The 17,047-nt window shown below is 42.8% G+C and overlaps 1 protein-coding gene across 5 annotated transcripts; it reads right to left on the bottom strand.

The window, feature by feature from the left end:
• Window positions 1-80: 80 nt before the first annotated feature.
• LOC110503003 (tyrosine-protein kinase Mer) lies at window positions 81-16,538 on the bottom strand. Of its 5 annotated transcripts, none has more exons than XM_090217550.1 (7): window positions 16,005-16,538; window positions 6,496-6,685; window positions 5,798-6,001; window positions 5,244-5,344; window positions 4,820-4,990; window positions 2,835-2,930; window positions 81-2,038 (listed from the first exon to the last, which is right to left on the bottom strand). In XM_090217550.1, exons 2-6 carry the CDS (start codon window positions 6,606-6,608, stop codon window positions 2,866-2,868), a joined length of 654 nt encoding a protein of 217 aa, XP_090073676.1. In that variant the 5' UTR covers window positions 6,609-6,685; window positions 16,005-16,538; the 3' UTR covers window positions 81-2,038; window positions 2,835-2,865. The 5 variants fall into 5 exon arrangements, with proteins under 5 accessions (XP_090073676.1, XP_021437041.2, XP_090073677.1 ...); XM_021581366.3 differs by having other exon boundaries at window positions 2,870-2,930; XM_090217551.1 differs by having other exon boundaries at window positions 4,855-4,990.
• Window positions 16,539-17,047: the final 509 nt, after the last annotated feature.

The raw sequence follows: 17,047 nt of genomic DNA, 5'->3' as shown, positions 1-17,047 counted from the left end.
AATGATCATCATCATATTGTGTGTGTATTTTATTCATTCCAGGATGGATTTATTTTCAGAAGGATAAACAAAATAGCACCTTTGTGTATTTGCAATCGTTTATTACGTTGTGTCAAAATAATGCAAATCACTAACAAGTCAATATCAACATGGACTATATTTGACAAAAGTTGTACTTGTTTTAAAATCTTTAATTGAAACTATTAGATATTGTGCACATTCCAAGGTCTACAGCCTGAACTTGGTGGAGTACCTCAAGGCTGCACAGGGTCCTCAGAGATCCAAAACAGATTTTTTTTTCAGACTATAAAACATATGTACACAATACTCTCTATACACTTAGTAGGTAAAGTTCATATACACAATGGCACTTAAAAAAATACTTCAATATATAAAAAGGCAATTTACATACAGTCTGAATGTAAGCATTTAGTTGGAAGTGTAGTACACTGATTTAGAACAGTGATTGGCCGTATTTATGTCTTGTTCACAGCTTTCAATATCAAGAGATGAACGTGCTTTGGTGCGAAAAGTGCAAATCAATCCCAGAACAACAGCAAAGGACCTTGTGAAGATGCTGGAGGAAACAGGTACAAAAGTATCTATATCCACAGTAAAACAAGTCCTATATCGACTTAACCTCAAAGGCCGCTCAGCAAGAAAGAAGCCACTGCTCCAAAACCACCATAAAAAAAGCCAGACTACGGTTTGCAACTGCACATGGGGACAAAGGTCGTACTTTTTGGGGAGGCTTGCAAGCCGAAGAACACCATCCCAACCGTGAAGCACAGGGGTGGCAGCATCATGTTGTGGGGGTGCTTTGCTGCAGGAGGGAAAATATTTGCTAGGGATACACTGATTTTATTTGTGAGCAAAGCTTATCTCATTGGAAATGCTGTATACTATAAGAGAGATGTGCAAATGTAGAATATATTATGTACATCTCTTGCACACTGATAGCTAGTGGTAACTATTTGAGGTATAAACATCCACCGAAAAACTGGTCAGAATAACTTCAATGCAAATCATTAGGGAATAGACAAGCCTGTAATACTGTTTTAATAATGCCAGAAGACAGAATCATAGATAGGTATTCAATTTCTATGGAAACTGGGCAGATCCTTGGTGAAACAGGACTTGGAAGGGTGACAACTCAAGACTGCACATGCTGCACCAAGCAGGAAGCCTATGTGCTCATGATCCACAGTAACATCTCTTCATACTGTAATAAAATGAAGGAGTAGCATGATATTCCGAGGCATGATTCGAACCCAGTAGCATAGAGTCCAGAGCCGGACACGTTACCGGCGGTAATCATGCGGTAATCGTGCTCATCACCGGCCGGGTCATTATCATACCTATAATGTCCTCAACAGATCAGAGTGCAGACCAGAAGGATGTGTATTATCATCAGATATGACACCTGAGAGAGAGCTTTTCTTTTCTGCTTTCAAATCCCTGGATTTCTAGTCCCAATGTTCCATGCCCTTCAGAGTAACAGCGTGGTGTCACTCGCGTGCTGCTCCATTCCAGTGACATCACCCACTGAGTCACAGGTAGTTCCACGCACAGCCCCACCCAAGCCCTCCCTCGAGAACGGGGGAGTGTCACTGTCCACAGCTGCTGCTGTTGCTGCGGTCTTGGCGACAGCGGGGTCTCTACTCCGATTGGCATTAGAGATGACAACAACGTAACGATCATCTTCCTTACTCTCGTGGATGTCTGCTGTCACCATATCTCTGTTATTTGGTCTCTGACTTTGACTGCAGGAAGAGAAGGAACTGAAAAGGGGGAGGTCCGGTCTCGCCTGGCTGCAGGAAGGGGAGGAGCTAAATGGGTGGCAACAGGAAGGGGAGGAGCTGAATTGGTTGTTATGACTGCAGGAAGGGGAGGTCCTAAAAAGCGGCAAATCTAGGTGGGGGTCTGCACAAACCCCATGCTCCTCCTCGGCGAAACTGGTGTTGATGTAGATGATGTTCTCTTTGCTGGTAGAAACCTCTGGAAGTTTCTCTGTCAGCTTCTCCAACAGTTCTCTTACCTAAGGGAAGATGGGAAGATTCATGTTTACGCAGTCTTTGTTTATGTCTGCGTACCAAATTACACCCTATTCGTTATATACACACTCAGATTAAGAAAATGTTTATTCGGCTGTCCCAATAGGATAACCCTTTTTGGTTCCAGTTAGAACCCCTTTGGGTTCCCAGTACAACCTTCTGTGGAAAGGGTTCTACCTGGAACCAAAAAGGGTTATTCTATAAGGACAGCCAAAGAAACCTTTTAGGTTCTAGATAGGGGTGGCAGGGAGCCTAGCGGTTGGAGCTGTTGGACCAGTAACCGAAAGATCGCTGGTTCTAATACTCGAGCTGACATGGTGGAAAATCTGTTGATGTGCCCTTAAGCAAGGCCCTTAACCCTAATTTGTTCAGGGGTGCCATACTACCATGGCTGACCCTGTAAGACACGCCTCAAACTCATTCCACCGAGGACAAAGTGTCTGTGGGTTTTCACTCCACCGTTGTACTTGATTGATGAATTAAGGTCACTGATTAGTATGACACTCCCCTTACCTGTTGTCTAGATCTAATAGAAAGGAAAAAACAAAAACCTGCAGACACTCGGTGGAATGAGTTTGACACCCCTGCTGTAAAAAAAACATTTTATCAAACCTTTCTGGTGTATGTGACAATAAAACATATTTTTCCCCCCCTAAAGAGTGTAGCGCACTACTTTTGACCAGGGTGTCTATGTCTATATCACAATGGCACCCCATCCCTATATAGTGCACTACTTTTGACCGGAGCCCCTTGGGTAATAGGGTGCCATTTGGGACACACCTTTGTCTAGCGCACTACCCCAGCAGTTTTCTCACCGGAGTGAAGATGGGGCGGTCCAGGGGGTCAGTACGCCAACAGCTGTACATAATCTCATACCTGGTGGACAGACAGTGGGACAGGAGAAGGATTAAGGCCATTTCTATGTAAAAGGTTACATGAGCACCAACATGTGAAGTTCATAGGAGCATGTCAAAGGAAAGCTAAGGGTCTATATTTTTGTTGTTGAAATTAAGGCATACAGTGGGGCAAAAAAAGTATTTAGTCAGCCACCAATTGTCCATGTTCTCCCACTGAAAAAGATGAGAGAGGCCTGTAAGGGAGTTGAAAGTCATTGTTGCCCAGCAACAGCCCCAAAACATCACTGCTCTAGAGGAGATCGGCATGGAGGAATGGGCCAAAATACCACCAACAGTGTGTGAAAACCTTATGAGGACATACAGAAAACGTTTGACCTCTGTCATTGCCAACAAAGGGTATATAACGAAGTATTGAGAAACTTTTGTTATTGACACAATACTTATTTTCCACCATAATTTGCAAATAAATTCATAAAAAATCCTACAATGTGATTTTCTGGATTTTTTTCTCTCAATTTGTCTGTCATAGTTGAAGTGTACCTATGATGAAAATTACAGGCCTCTCATCTTTTTAAGTGGGAGAACTTGCACAATTGGTGGCTGACTAAATACTTTTTTGCCCCACTGTACATATGAGATGAGTAATGCGAGATATGTAAACATTCTTAAAGCGCCGTTATTAAAGTGTCCAGTTTTCCATTCATTAAAGTGGCCAATGATTTCAAGTCTGTATGTAGGCAGCCGCCTCTCTGTGCTAGTGATCACTGTTTAACAGTCTGATGGCCTTGAGATAGAAGCTGTTTTTCAATCTCTCTGTCCCAGCTTTGATGCACCTGTACTGACTTTGCCCTCTGGATGGAATCAGGGTGAACAGGCAGCGGCGCAGGTGGTTATTGTCCTTGATGATCTTTTTTGCCTTCCTGTGACATCGGGTGTTGTAGGTGTCCTGGAGGGCAGGTAGTTTGCCCCCGGTGATGCGTTGTGCAGACCGCACCACCCTCTGAGAGCCCTGCAGTTGTGGGCGGTCCAGTTGCCATACCAGGCGGTGATACAGCCTGACAGGATCCTCTCAATTGTGCACCTGTAACAGTTAGCGAGGGTTTTCAGTGACAAGCCAAATTTGTTCAGCCTCCTGAGGTTAAAGAAGCGCTGTTGCGCCCTCTTCACCACACTGTCTGTGTGCGAGGACCATTTCAGTTTGTCGGTGATATGTATACCGAGGAACTTAAACGTTCTACCTTCTCCACTGCTGTCCCATCGATGTGAATAGGGGGGTGCTCTCTTTAGTGTTTCCTGAAGTCCACGATCAACTCTTTTGTTTTACTGAGTGTGAGGTTATTTTCCTGACACCACACTCCGAGTGCCCTCACCTCCTCCCTGTAGGCTCTCATCGTTGTTGGTAATCAAGCCTACCACTGTAGTGTCATCTGCAAACTTCATTATTGAGTTGGATGTGTGCATATCCACACAGTCGTGGGTGAACAGGGAGTACAGACCATATTCCCTATGTAGTGCACTAATTTAGACCATATTCACTATGTAGTGCACTAATTTAGACCATTACCCTATGTAGTGCACTACTTTAGACCATTACCCTATGTAGTGCACTACTTTAGACCATATTCCCTATGTAGTGCACCACTTTAGACCAGATGCTGACTAGGATAACAAATCAGTCCACCTTCAGACTATCTGAAACCCAGAAAGAGGAGGTACTGGGATAATATTGGTGGCCACAGCTCAATACCTCACGAGAGCAAGAGATTGTATGTACATATATGTGTATTTTTGTGCATGTGCATTCTGTGCATGCATGTATACGTGCGTGCATGTGCTCGTCTGTGCATGCGCCCATGTGTGTGTGCGCGCGTGTGTGCATGCTTGCATGTCTCCCTCTCTCTCCCTGACCTGGTACAGTGTAGTTGCTGCGGGAGGTAAGGTACCCCATCTCAGGAACTCCGTTGCGTAGCCAACGGATTGTGATAGGAGTCGGGGGACCCACCGCTTCACATGACAGGTTAAAGGGGCTGTTACAAGTTACGTTCATGTCATCTGGGTGTCTAGTGAACATTGGTAGACCTAAACACACACACACACACAGTACATGTTTGAGATGGACTACATTGCAGTCAGACTTGGCAGAATCATTGCTCTACAAGTCACCTTACATCCCAAATAACTACTCATTATGATCAAGAATTACTCATTATGATCAAGATCGGCAATTCTGCGCCAAACTGATCCCCTCAAACACATTCAATAAATTATGTTAAGAACCACTGATGGAAACTCTAGTCATAATTTAATGTCCTGGTATGATGTGGTGACTCACCTTCGACCTGAATGCTGATAGGCTGGGACTCTATCTCTATGTCACGGACTCTCAGTCTACAGCGGTAATCCCCAGCGTCAGCTCTTTGCACACGAGTTATGCTGAAACACACAAGTAGAGGTGAAATGTAGCAATCCTGACATTTCAGAACTTTTACATCTGATTTATAATACTGACTGCACTCGCTTTTTGCGTTTGTCTATCGATGCTCTGATGAAGATTGACTGTAGCTGAAAACTTGTCAGTTAGATCATTGCAAATTTTTATAATTTGAGTATCCAACCGAAATGGTCTAAGTATCCAACCGACCCAAATGACCTAAGTATCCAACCGACCCAAATAATCTAGGTATCCAACCGAAATGGTCTAAGTATCCAACCGACCCAAATGATCTAGGTATCCAACCGACCCAAATGATCTAGGTATCCAACCGACCAAAATAACCTAAGTATCCAACCGACCCAAATGACCTGAGTATCCAACCGACCCAAATATTAACGCTCTTTTCTTCACATGCTGTGTCGGTCATGATCCCCTAATCCCGCCACAGTTACCTGACAGTGAACAGCAGAGTCATGAACCCGTGTGTGACGGTCTGTAATTCGTTGATGACCACCTGCAGGTTTTCAGCCAGCTCCATGGTGTTCTTCCACCACAGCACGGTGAGGTCCAGGTGGTTGTCAGGGACCTCGATGGAGCAGTTGAAATTGGTGTTGTGCCCCTCTGATAGGTGCACCGATCCCACCGTGGGCTTGAACCTGGATGGGAAAGAATAGAAGTTGAGTTAAAATTTTAGGGTTGCACATGAAACACAACTCAACAAGATGTGCATATGGACCTCAGAGTTAGCACACAGACTGATGGATAAAAACCCATGGATATCTAATATCTACCTAATGATGATAAGACAACCGTTACAACATCAACAGTGATTGATAGATAGTAAACTCAGCCTCCTGATGTCAGTTTATTTGTTTATTTGACCTTTATTTAACTAGGCAAGTCAGTTAAGAACAAATTCTTATTTTCAATGACGGCCTAAGAACAGTGGGTTAACTGCCTTGTTCAGGGGCAGAACGACAGATTTGTACCTTGTCAGCTCAGGGATTCAACCTTCCGGTTACTAGTCCAACGCTCTAACCACTAGGCTACCCTGCCGCCCAGTTATTGATAGATAGTAACTTCAGCTTCTTGGTGTCAGTTATTGATAGTAACCTCAGCTTCTTGCTGACAGTTATTGATAGATAGTAACCTCAGCTTCTTGATGTCGTCCTGGCTGAGGTGGACCCTCGTGCTGTGGGCTGGTATGATGAGGGTCTCGGGAGGTACGGTGGGCTGGGTGGAGCGAACCTGACGTCCTGGCATGCTGGGGGAGACAGTGCCTCGGCCACGACCAGGTCCTCCAGAGACACGGTAAACATAGGGACTCCCATGATGCTCAGCTGTATGTGAGCAGGAAGAAACGGTCATTTCCAAAGCCTGTTACAATATTAGACCATCTCTGTCATTTCTCCTACCTTAGATCAATAGTCAATACCTGGATATATTTCTCATAAAAACACCAAATAACATCACAGGGGGATTGGGGAATAATCTGCAGTTGAAACTAACATTTCAGTTCCCTACATTTAGATAGTCTTTCCCTCAGAGTTGGATCTACTCAAATGATTCAAGCCAGCCTAACTCAAATGGTACGGAGACTATACAGGATGAGGTGGAACAGAGTTCATTTTTTATTAAATAAATGTCCCTGTGCTAAGGGAAGAACAAACAGACGCTGCACTTGTCACATTTATGAAATTGTTTATCCCAGTTACTAATAAGCATGCACAAATTAAGAAAATGACTGTAAAAACTGTTAAATCCATGTGGATTGATTAGGAATTGAAAAATTGTATGGCTGAGAGGGATGAGGCAAAAGGAATGACAAATAAGTATGGCTGCACAACCGATTGGCAAATATACTGTAAATTGAGAAATCATGTGACTAAACTGAATAAAAAGATGAAGAGCACCTTTGGAGCACCTTCAATTACATTTTGGGGAAAAAAGGCAAACTCGGCTCCATCATTCATTGAATCAGATGGCTCATTCATCACAAAACCAACTGATAATGCCAACTACTTTAATGATTTTTTCATTGGCAAGATTTAGGCATGACATGCCAGCAACATGACATGCCAGCAACAAACACTGACACTACACATCCAAGTATATCTGACCAAATTATGAAAGACAAGGATTGTAATTTTGAATTCCGTAAAGTGAGTGTGGAAGAGGTGAAAATATTATTGTTGTCTATCAACAATGACAAGTCACCTGGGTCTGACAACTTGGATGGAAAATTACTGAGGATAATAGTGGACGATATTGCCACTCGAATTTGCCATACCATCAATTTAAGCCTACTAGAAAGGGTGTGCCCTCAGGCTTGGAAGGAAGCAAAAGTAATTCCATTACCTAAGAATAGTAAAGCCCCCTTTACTGGCTCAAATAGCCGACCAATCAGCATGTTACCAACTCTTAGTAAACTTCTGGAAAAAATGGTGTCTGACCAGATACAATGCTATTTCACAGAAAACAAATTGATAACAGACTTTCAGCACGCTTATAGGGAAGGACATTCAACAAGCACAGCACTTACAAAAGAGAAATTGATGATAAAAAGATTGTGCGGTCTGTTTTGTTAGACTTGTTAGACAGTGCGGCTTTTGACATTATCGATCATAGTCTGCTACTGGAAAAAAAATTGTGTTATGGCTACACCCCCTGCTATATAGTGGATAAAGAGTTACCAGTCTAACTGAACACAGAGGGTGTTATTTAATGGAAGCCTCTCCAACATAATCCAGGTAGAATCAGGAATTCCCCAGGGCAGCTGTCTAGACCCCTTACTTTTTTCAATCATTGCTAATGACATGCCACTGGCTATGAGCAAAGCCAGCGTGTCTATGTACGTGGATGACTCAACACTATACACGTCAGCTATTTCTGCGACTGAAATGACTGCAACACTTAAAGAGTTGCAGTAAGTATCAGAATGGGTGGCATGGAATAATTTTGTTCTAAATATTTCAAAAACTAAAAGCATTGTTTTTGGGACAAATCATTCACTAATACCTAAACCTCAACTAAATCTTGTGATAAATAACTTGGAAATTGAGCAAGTTAAGGTGACTAAACTGCTTGGAGAAACCCTGGATTGTAAACTGTCATGGTCAAAACATATTGATACAACAGTAGTTAAGATGGGGAGAAGTCTGTCCATAATAAAGCGCTGCTCTGCCTTCTTAACAACTCTATTAACAAGGCAGGTCCTACAGGCCCTAGTTTTGTCGCACCTGGACTACTGTTCAGTCGTGTGGTCAGGTGCCACAAAAAGAGACTTAGGAAAATTGCAATTGACTCAGAACAGGGAAGCACAGCTGGCCCTTGGATGTACACAGAGAGCAAACATTAATAACATGCATGTCAATCTCTCATGACTCAAAGTGGAGGAGACATTGACTTCATCAATACTTGTATTTGTGAGAGGTATTGGCATGTTAAAGCACCAAGCTGTCTGTTTAAACGACTAGCACACAGCTCAGACACCCATGCATACCCCACAATACATGCCACCAAAGGTCTCTTCACAGTCCCCAAATGCAGAACAGACTATGGGAGGCGCACAGTATTACATAGAGCCATGACTACATGGAACTCTATTCCACATCAGGCAACTGATACAATAGCTAAAAATACACCTTATGGAACAGCAGGGACTGTGAAACAACACAAACAAAGGCACAGACACATTTATACACACGATACACACACATACATATGGATTTTGTGTTGTAGATATGTGATAGTGGAGTACGGGCCTGAGGGCATACAGTGTGTTGTGAAATCTGTTATGAATGTATTATGTTTAAAAAAATGTATCACTGTCTTAATTTTGCTGGACCCCAGGAAGAGTAGCTGGCAGCAGCTAATGGGGATCCATAATAAACCCCAGGAAGAGTAGCTGGCAGCAGCTAATGGGGATCCATAATAAATACAAATACTTAACCCTAATTTGCTCCAGGAGCACCTTACTACTATGGCTGACCCTGTAAAACACGTCACTGCACCTATCCGGTGTATGTGACAATAAGACATCCATTTATACATTTTACAACACAGACTGCATTTACACAGGCAATTATAATAGTTTGCCAAATTATTGGCAAAATATCTCATCTGATTAGTCAAAAGACCAATTAGTTGCAAAAGGACAAGGAGACTTTTATCAATAAATTCACTGCATTTACCTCCCAAAAATGAAACGCTAATTAGCTGCTAATTTGGCCATTATAAAGAACTACAAATGCCATAATAATCTGAATGAGACTGATAAATTGAGGCAAAAGTAAGAATCTCTGGATTAACTATCTAATGTTAGCTAAATGTAGAAATTAATCAATTGCCAAAATATCTTTAAAATTGACAATTCTTTGAAATGTCTTGTGCAAGTTTTAAATTGACACAATACCTGTTAGCAAAGGAGCCAGCTAGAGATGGCGTGCAGGAGCTTGCAGGGATTTGTAGTCTTGCATGATGTCTACTTTAATAATAATTAGCTTGTTTTAATCAGAGTAAATAGAGACAAATATTGATAAAAAGTCACCTTGTCCGATACATATTTACATGATCAAAACATTACGCCAGGGTAAGCCTACACAAAACACAGCCCATATTTTAAGTGTTTCTAAAATCCCCAATGGGAAAAAATGAATGGTGGAAAAACAACTGGAACCATTTCCCCGTTTGACCGCTGGGTATTATGACACCTCCATTGTGGGGCTCTGTTGGGCTGCCTGTTTAAGTGCAGCCACAGTGGCATAGACTATGTACCCTTCACATACCCACTATTGTGTGTACGTCAAACATAACAGGAGGAGAATAAAAGACGGATTAATCTATTCAGCACTGGACAAAATCCTTACCATAGAGTCAAGCACACTTCACTGATCAGCAAAACCCTTTACAATACATCCAGACACTATGCTGCAGTGAAACAGATTGGAGTGTAGACCTGCCTTACAGGGCTGTGCTTTCCAAGTAACTGCTCAGGCTTAGAATACTTAAGAAGTTGCACTGACGAAGTGTAACTAATAAGACTAGATGTTTTCTTATGTACAATCTGGGAAATCCTGACAAGCCTATACTGTAGGCTGGGATTAAACACACACTGCAGGATAACATGATAACACTCTGATCCAAGATCGCATAGCAGTTCAGACGTCTTTTGTCCTCGTCTTGTCGTGTCCTGTATATATATATATTTTCAACTTTTTTTCACATACATTTTATTTTTATTTTCCATCAACTCATCTTCTAAACACTCTCCTGCAACCAGCCTCACCAATTTATATTTATAAAAAAGTATTATTTACCTCAGATCTGCAATCCTTCAGGAAGCTAGCCAGAAACTCCAGGAGGCTGGCCAGAAACTAGCCAGAAGCTAGCCAGGAGCTAGCCCAGAAGCTAATCAGAAGCTAACCACGGTTTGTGGTCATCGGCTGTCCTTTAGCTCGAAAATCTATCGAAAATCTATCGCCAGTTTTGTACGGCGCAGCGCGGCTCGGAACGGAACATACCGGACCAATTTTTCTCTCCATGTCCCTGGATTTCAACTGCTCTCTGGACATTCATACCCGGATCTCACAGCTAGCTAGCTGCTATCCGTGTGACAGTCGGCTTTCGTCGATTCCGGAGCAAACATCGATTGTTCCGGTGCTAGCCAGCTCCGTCAATCACGCCTGAGTTCCATCATTCACTCCTGGGCTGCAGTCACCTATCCGGACCCGTTTCACTGCCTACGCGGAGCCCCACCGGGCCTTCACAACCGGACTGCCGACGTTATCTACCTGAAGGAGATCTGGCTGGCTCCTCTGTCGCGACGTTACCGGAACGCCCATCTGCGGCCCGCTAACCGTTAGCTGTCTTTCCGGCTGCTATCTGAATAGACAATCGGACAATTTATTTATTTGAATTATTATGTTTTCTTCTCGGGCCTCTATAACTATATCTATTGTTCTTATTTTTGTTGTTGTTGTGTGATTTGGATTAATCCCCTCTACCACACGGAACCCCACTAATCTACTGACCGAACGCAAGAGGTGGCTAACAACAGACTCCATCCTATGCTAGCTTGCTACCGGTTGGCTTGGCTAGCTGTCTAAATCGCCGTGACCCTAAACCAACCTCTCCACTCACTGGACCCTTTTGATCACTCGACTAAGCATGCCTCTCCTTAATGTCAATATGTCTTGTCCATTGCTGTTCTGGTTAGTGTTTATTGGCTTATTTCACTGTAGAGCCTCTAGTCCTGCTCACTATACCTTATCCAACCTATTAGTTCCACCACCCACACATGCAATGACATCTCCTGGTTTCAATGATGTTTCTAGAGACAATATCTCTCTCTTCATCACTCAATACCTAGGTTTACCTCCACTGTATTCACATCCTACCTTACCTTTGTCTGTACATTATACCTTGATGCTATTTTATCGCCCCCAGAAACCTCCTTTTACTCTCTGTTCCAGACGTTCTAGACGACCAATTCTTATTGCTTTTAGTCGCACCCTTATTCTACTCCTCCTATGTTCCTCTGGCGATGTAGAGGTGAATCCAGGCCCTGCAGTGCCTAGCTCCACTCCTATTCCCCAGGCGCTCTCTTTTGACGACTTCTGTAACCGTAATAGCCTTGGTTTCATGCATGTTAACATTAGAAGCCTCCTCCCTAAGTTTGTTCTATTCACTGCTTTAGCACACTCTGCCAACCCGGATGTTCTAGCTGTGTCTGAATCCTGGCTTAGGAAGACCACCAAAAATTCAGACATTTTAATTCCAAACTACAACATTTTCAGACAAGATAGAACTGCCAAAGGGGGCGGTGTTGCAATCTACTGCAAAGATAGCCTGCAGAGTTCTGTCCTACTATCCAGGTCTGTACCCAAACAATTTGAACTTCTACTTTTAAAAATCCACCTTTCTAAAAACAAGTCTCTCACCGTTGCCGCCTGCTATAGACCACCCTCTGCCCCCAGCTGTGCTCTGGACACCATATGTGAACTGATTGCCCCCCATCTATCTTCAGAGCTCGTGCTGCTAGGCGACCTAAACTGGAACATGCTTAACACCCCAGCCATCCTACAATCTAAACTTGATGCCCTCAATCTCACACAAATTATCAATGAACCTACCAGGTACCTCCCCAAAGCCTTAAACACGGGCACCCTCATAGATATCATCCTAACCAACTTCCCCTCTAAATACACCTCTGCTGTCTTCAACCAAGATCTCAGCGATCACTGCCTCATTGCCTGCATCCGTAATGGGTCAGCGGTCAAACGACCTCCTCTCATCACTGTAAAATGCTCCCTGAAACACTTCAGCGAGCAGGCCTTTCTAATCGACCTGGCCGGGGTATCCTGGAAGGATATTGACCTCATCCCGTCAGTAGAGGATGCCTGGATATTTTTTAAAAATGCCTTCCTAACCATCTTAAATAAACATGCCCCATTCAAGAAATTTAGAACCAGGAACAGATATAGCCCTTGGTTCTCCCCAGACCTGACTGCCCTTAATCAACACAAAAACGTCCTATGGCGTTCTGCATTAGCATCGAACAGCCCCCGTGATATGCAGCTGTTCAGGGAAGCTAGAAACCATTATACACAGGCAGTTAGAAAAGCCAAGGCTAGCTTTTTCAAGCAGAAATTTGCTTCTTGCAACACTAACTCAAAAAAGTTCTGGGACACTGTAAAGTCCATGGAGAATAAGAACACCTCCTCCCAGCTGCCCACTGCACTGAAGATAGGAAACACTGTCACCACTGATAAATCCACCATAATTGAACATTTCAATAAGCATTTTTCTACTGCTGGCCATGCTTTCCACCTGGCTACTCCTACCCCTGTCAACAGCACTGCACCCCCAACAGCAACTCGCCCAAGCCTTCCCCATTTCTCCTTCTCCCAAATCCATTCAGCTGATGTTCTGAAAGAGCTGCAAAATCTGGACCCCTACAAATCAGCCGGGCTAGACAATCTGGACCCTTTCTTTCTAAAATTATCTGCCGAAATTGTTGCCACCCCTATTACTAGCCTGTTCAACCTCTCTTTCGTGTCGTCTGAGATTCCCAAAGATTGGAAAGCAGCTGCGGTCATCCCCCTCTTCAAAGGGGGGGACACTCTTGACCCAAACTGCTACAGACCTATATCTATCCTACCATGCCTTTCTAAGGTCTTCGAAAGCCAAGTCAACAAACAGATTACCGACCATTTTGAATCTCACCATACCTTCTCTGCTATGCAATCTGGTTTCAGAGCTGGTCATGGGTGCACCTCAGCCACGCTCAAGGTCCTAAACGATATCTTAACCGCCATCGATAAGAAACATTACTGTGCAGCCGTATTCATTGATCTGGCCAAGGCTTTCGACTCTGTCAATCACCACATCCTCATCGGCAGACTCAACAGCCTTGGTTTCTCAAATGATTGCCTCGCCTGGTTCACCAACTACTTCTCTGATAGAGTTCAGTGTGTCAAATCTGAGGGTCTGTTGTCCGGACCTCTGGCAGTCTCTATGGGGGTGCCACAGGGTTCAATTCTTGGACCGACTCTCTTCTCTGTATACATCAATGAGGTCGCTCTTGCTGCTGGTGAGTCTCTGATCCACCTCTACGCAGACGACACCATTCTGTATACTTCCGGCCCTTCTTTGGACACTGTGTTAACAACCCTCCAGGCAAGCTTCAATGCCATACAACTCTCCTTCCGTGGCCTCCAACTGCTCTTAAATACAAGTAAAACTAAATGCATGCTCTTCAACCGATCACTACCTGCACCTACCCGCCTGTCCAACATCACTACTCTGGACGGCTCTGACTTAGAATACGTGGACAACTACAAATACTTAGGTGTCTGGTTAGACTGTAAACTCTCCTTCCAGACCCATATCAAACATCTCCAATCCAAAGTTAAATCTAGAATTGGCTTCCTATTTCGCAACAAAGCATCCTTCACTCATGCTGCCAAACATACCCTTGTAAAACTGACCATCCTACCAATCCTCGACTTTGGCGATGTCATTTACAAAATAGCCTCCAATACCCTACTCAACAAACTGGATGCAGTCTATCACAGTGCAATCCGTTTTGTCACCAAAGCCCCATATACTACCCACCATTGCGACCTGTACGCTCTCGTTGGCTGGCCCTCGCTTCATACTCGTCGCCAAACCCACTGGCTCCATGTCATCTACAAGACCCTGCTAGGTAAAGTCCCCCCTTATCTCAGCTCGCTGGTCACCATAGCATCTCCCACCTGTAGCACACGCTCCAGCAGGTATATCTCTCTAGTCACCCCCAAAACCAATTCTTTCTTTGGCCGTCTCTCTTTCCAGTTCTCTGCTGCCAATGACTGGAACGAACTACAAAAATCTCTGAAACTGGAAACACTTATCTCCCTCACTAGCTTTAAGCACCAACTGTCAGAGCAGCTCACTGATTACTGCACCTGTACATAGCCCACATATAATTTAGCCCTATCAACTACCTCTTTCCCAACTGTATTTCATTAATTTATTTATTTTGCTCCTTTGCACCCCATTATTTTTATTTCTACTTTGCACATTCTTCCATTGCAAAACTACCATTCCAGTGTTTTACTTGCTATATTGTATTTACCTTGCCACCAAGGCCTTTTTTTGCCTTTACCTCCCTTCTCACCTCATTTGCTCACATTGTATATAGACTTGTTTATACTTTATTATTGACTGTATGTTTGTTTTACTCCATGTGTAACTCTGTGTTGTTGTATCTGTCGAACTGCTTTGCTTTATCTTGGCCAGGTCGCAATTGTAAATGAGAACTTGTTCTCAACTTGCCTACCTGGTTAAATAAAGGTAAAATAAAAATAAAAATAAATAAATAAAAATGAACACCAAAGCGTGGGCTGGGGCCCCAACACAAAGACACATGCATTCCATTATATTTCCATATGCAAATAGCATTGTCCTTTTACAAGCAATCTCAGTTGGGCCAGTCTGCACATCTCAAAATTGGGTTGGAGATGATTTATGGTGAAAGAGGAGATGGGTCTAGAAATTGAAATATTGTTGCAGTACAAACAGAATAAATGCTATCAAAATTATTTCCTCAAGCAATCTATGTTGGGGCAGTCTGTACGTTGTGAAGTTGGTTTCGCATTAATAGCTTAGAGCCAGGATACATTTAATGTAAATATTGAAAATGTTTGCTCATAAATACATGATCACAAGAAATCAACATATGGAATTAATTTAGAATCTAATCAATCTAAACTCAAGTTTCAAAATGAACAAATATGAAACATTGAAAATTAACTGATTGAAAAACAGCAGTTGATTTATCAAATACATAATTATCTTTCGACAGAAAGAGTTGTGGTCAAAGTCCTCCAAAAAACCCAAATGGTTAAATTGCATTTAAAAGACGACTACAATACTTCTATGGACTATTTTACTTTCTATGAGTGTTAGCACAATCATGGGGAAATCAGGCTAGTGGTCAGTTTTCCCACAAATTATGAAAAAGTAAAATAGTCCATAGAAGTATTGTAGTTCACGTTTTTGGCATTGTAAATAGTGTGGTAGTGCCTGGTTATAGTTTAAAAAAATGTCACTTTTGACAGAAAGAGTTGTGCTCAAAGTCCTTCAAAACCCCAAAATGGTTCAATTGTAACTTACCATTGGCCAGATTCCCCAAAACGATGCAAAAACTTGTAGAACGTAAAACAGTCAATAGAGATAATTTATTCAACTCTTTTGCCGCAGTAAATAGTGTGCAGTGCGCGCACACGGGGAATTGATCCGCTACCAGCTCCTCTCCAATAAAAAAAACTTATCTATAAGTAATTTTGGAGCGCTCTGACACGTTACCACAAATAGTTATAATTCTCAACATCATTAATACAAACTAACTAACTAATTTTATCCCAGTCTGTAATCCAGCTGTTTTCGTTCGGAGAAGATCCAGGATTGGAGATCTGGAAATCACGTTTCTCTGGACGCGAATCTGGAAATAACGTTTGTCAGAATGGCGAATCTGGAAATTACGTTTCTCTGGACGGCGAAGATAAACTTTCTTTGGTGACATCGTCACTAGAGGTTTTTGAAGGATCACATTTTAGGGCGGGGACTCTTCTTTCCCTTCAATGCTTACCCTCCTTATCTACGCTAAGCACAGTAAAACATGTTTAACTAGGCAAGTCAGTTAAGAACAAATTCTTAATTACTACGACAGCCTACACCGGCCAAACCCGGACTAAACTGGGCCAATTGTGCGCAGCCCTATGGGACTCCCAATCACGACCGGTTGTGATACAGCCTGGACAGTAGCTGCTGCAAATATTGATAAATGCTTATCAAAAGTTAGACTACTGTCGCACTTTTCCACCAATAATTATGATGACAAAACAATTCAAATGTAGTCAGGTGATCTAACCACTAACATTGTTGATGGGGGCTAGTTTACAAAAATCAAGCAATAAAAATCGTCGTCTTCTGTCTATGGACAATAGTAGCATGGCTGACTCGTGTTAGCAAGACTGGGATAATAGAGGATTTGACTAAGATGAGAACAATAAAGAAAATATTGGCTTGCATTAACAGCACATTTTATAACAACACAACATTATCTGCTATTGATGTAGTTTCATTTCCATACGTGCAACACGTCCACAGTGCGGCGCCCTTTGACTATGTGAAATTCAAGCCTGTTTTACATTTGG

The sequence above is a fragment of the Oncorhynchus mykiss genome, chromosome 23 (genome assembly GCF_057628025.1).
Source record: "Oncorhynchus mykiss isolate SJ-2025 chromosome 23, ASM5762802v1, whole genome shotgun sequence".
Taxonomy (NCBI): Eukaryota; Metazoa; Chordata; class Actinopteri; order Salmoniformes; family Salmonidae; genus Oncorhynchus; species Oncorhynchus mykiss.
This window is presented reverse-complemented; position numbering and strand designations above follow the sequence as displayed.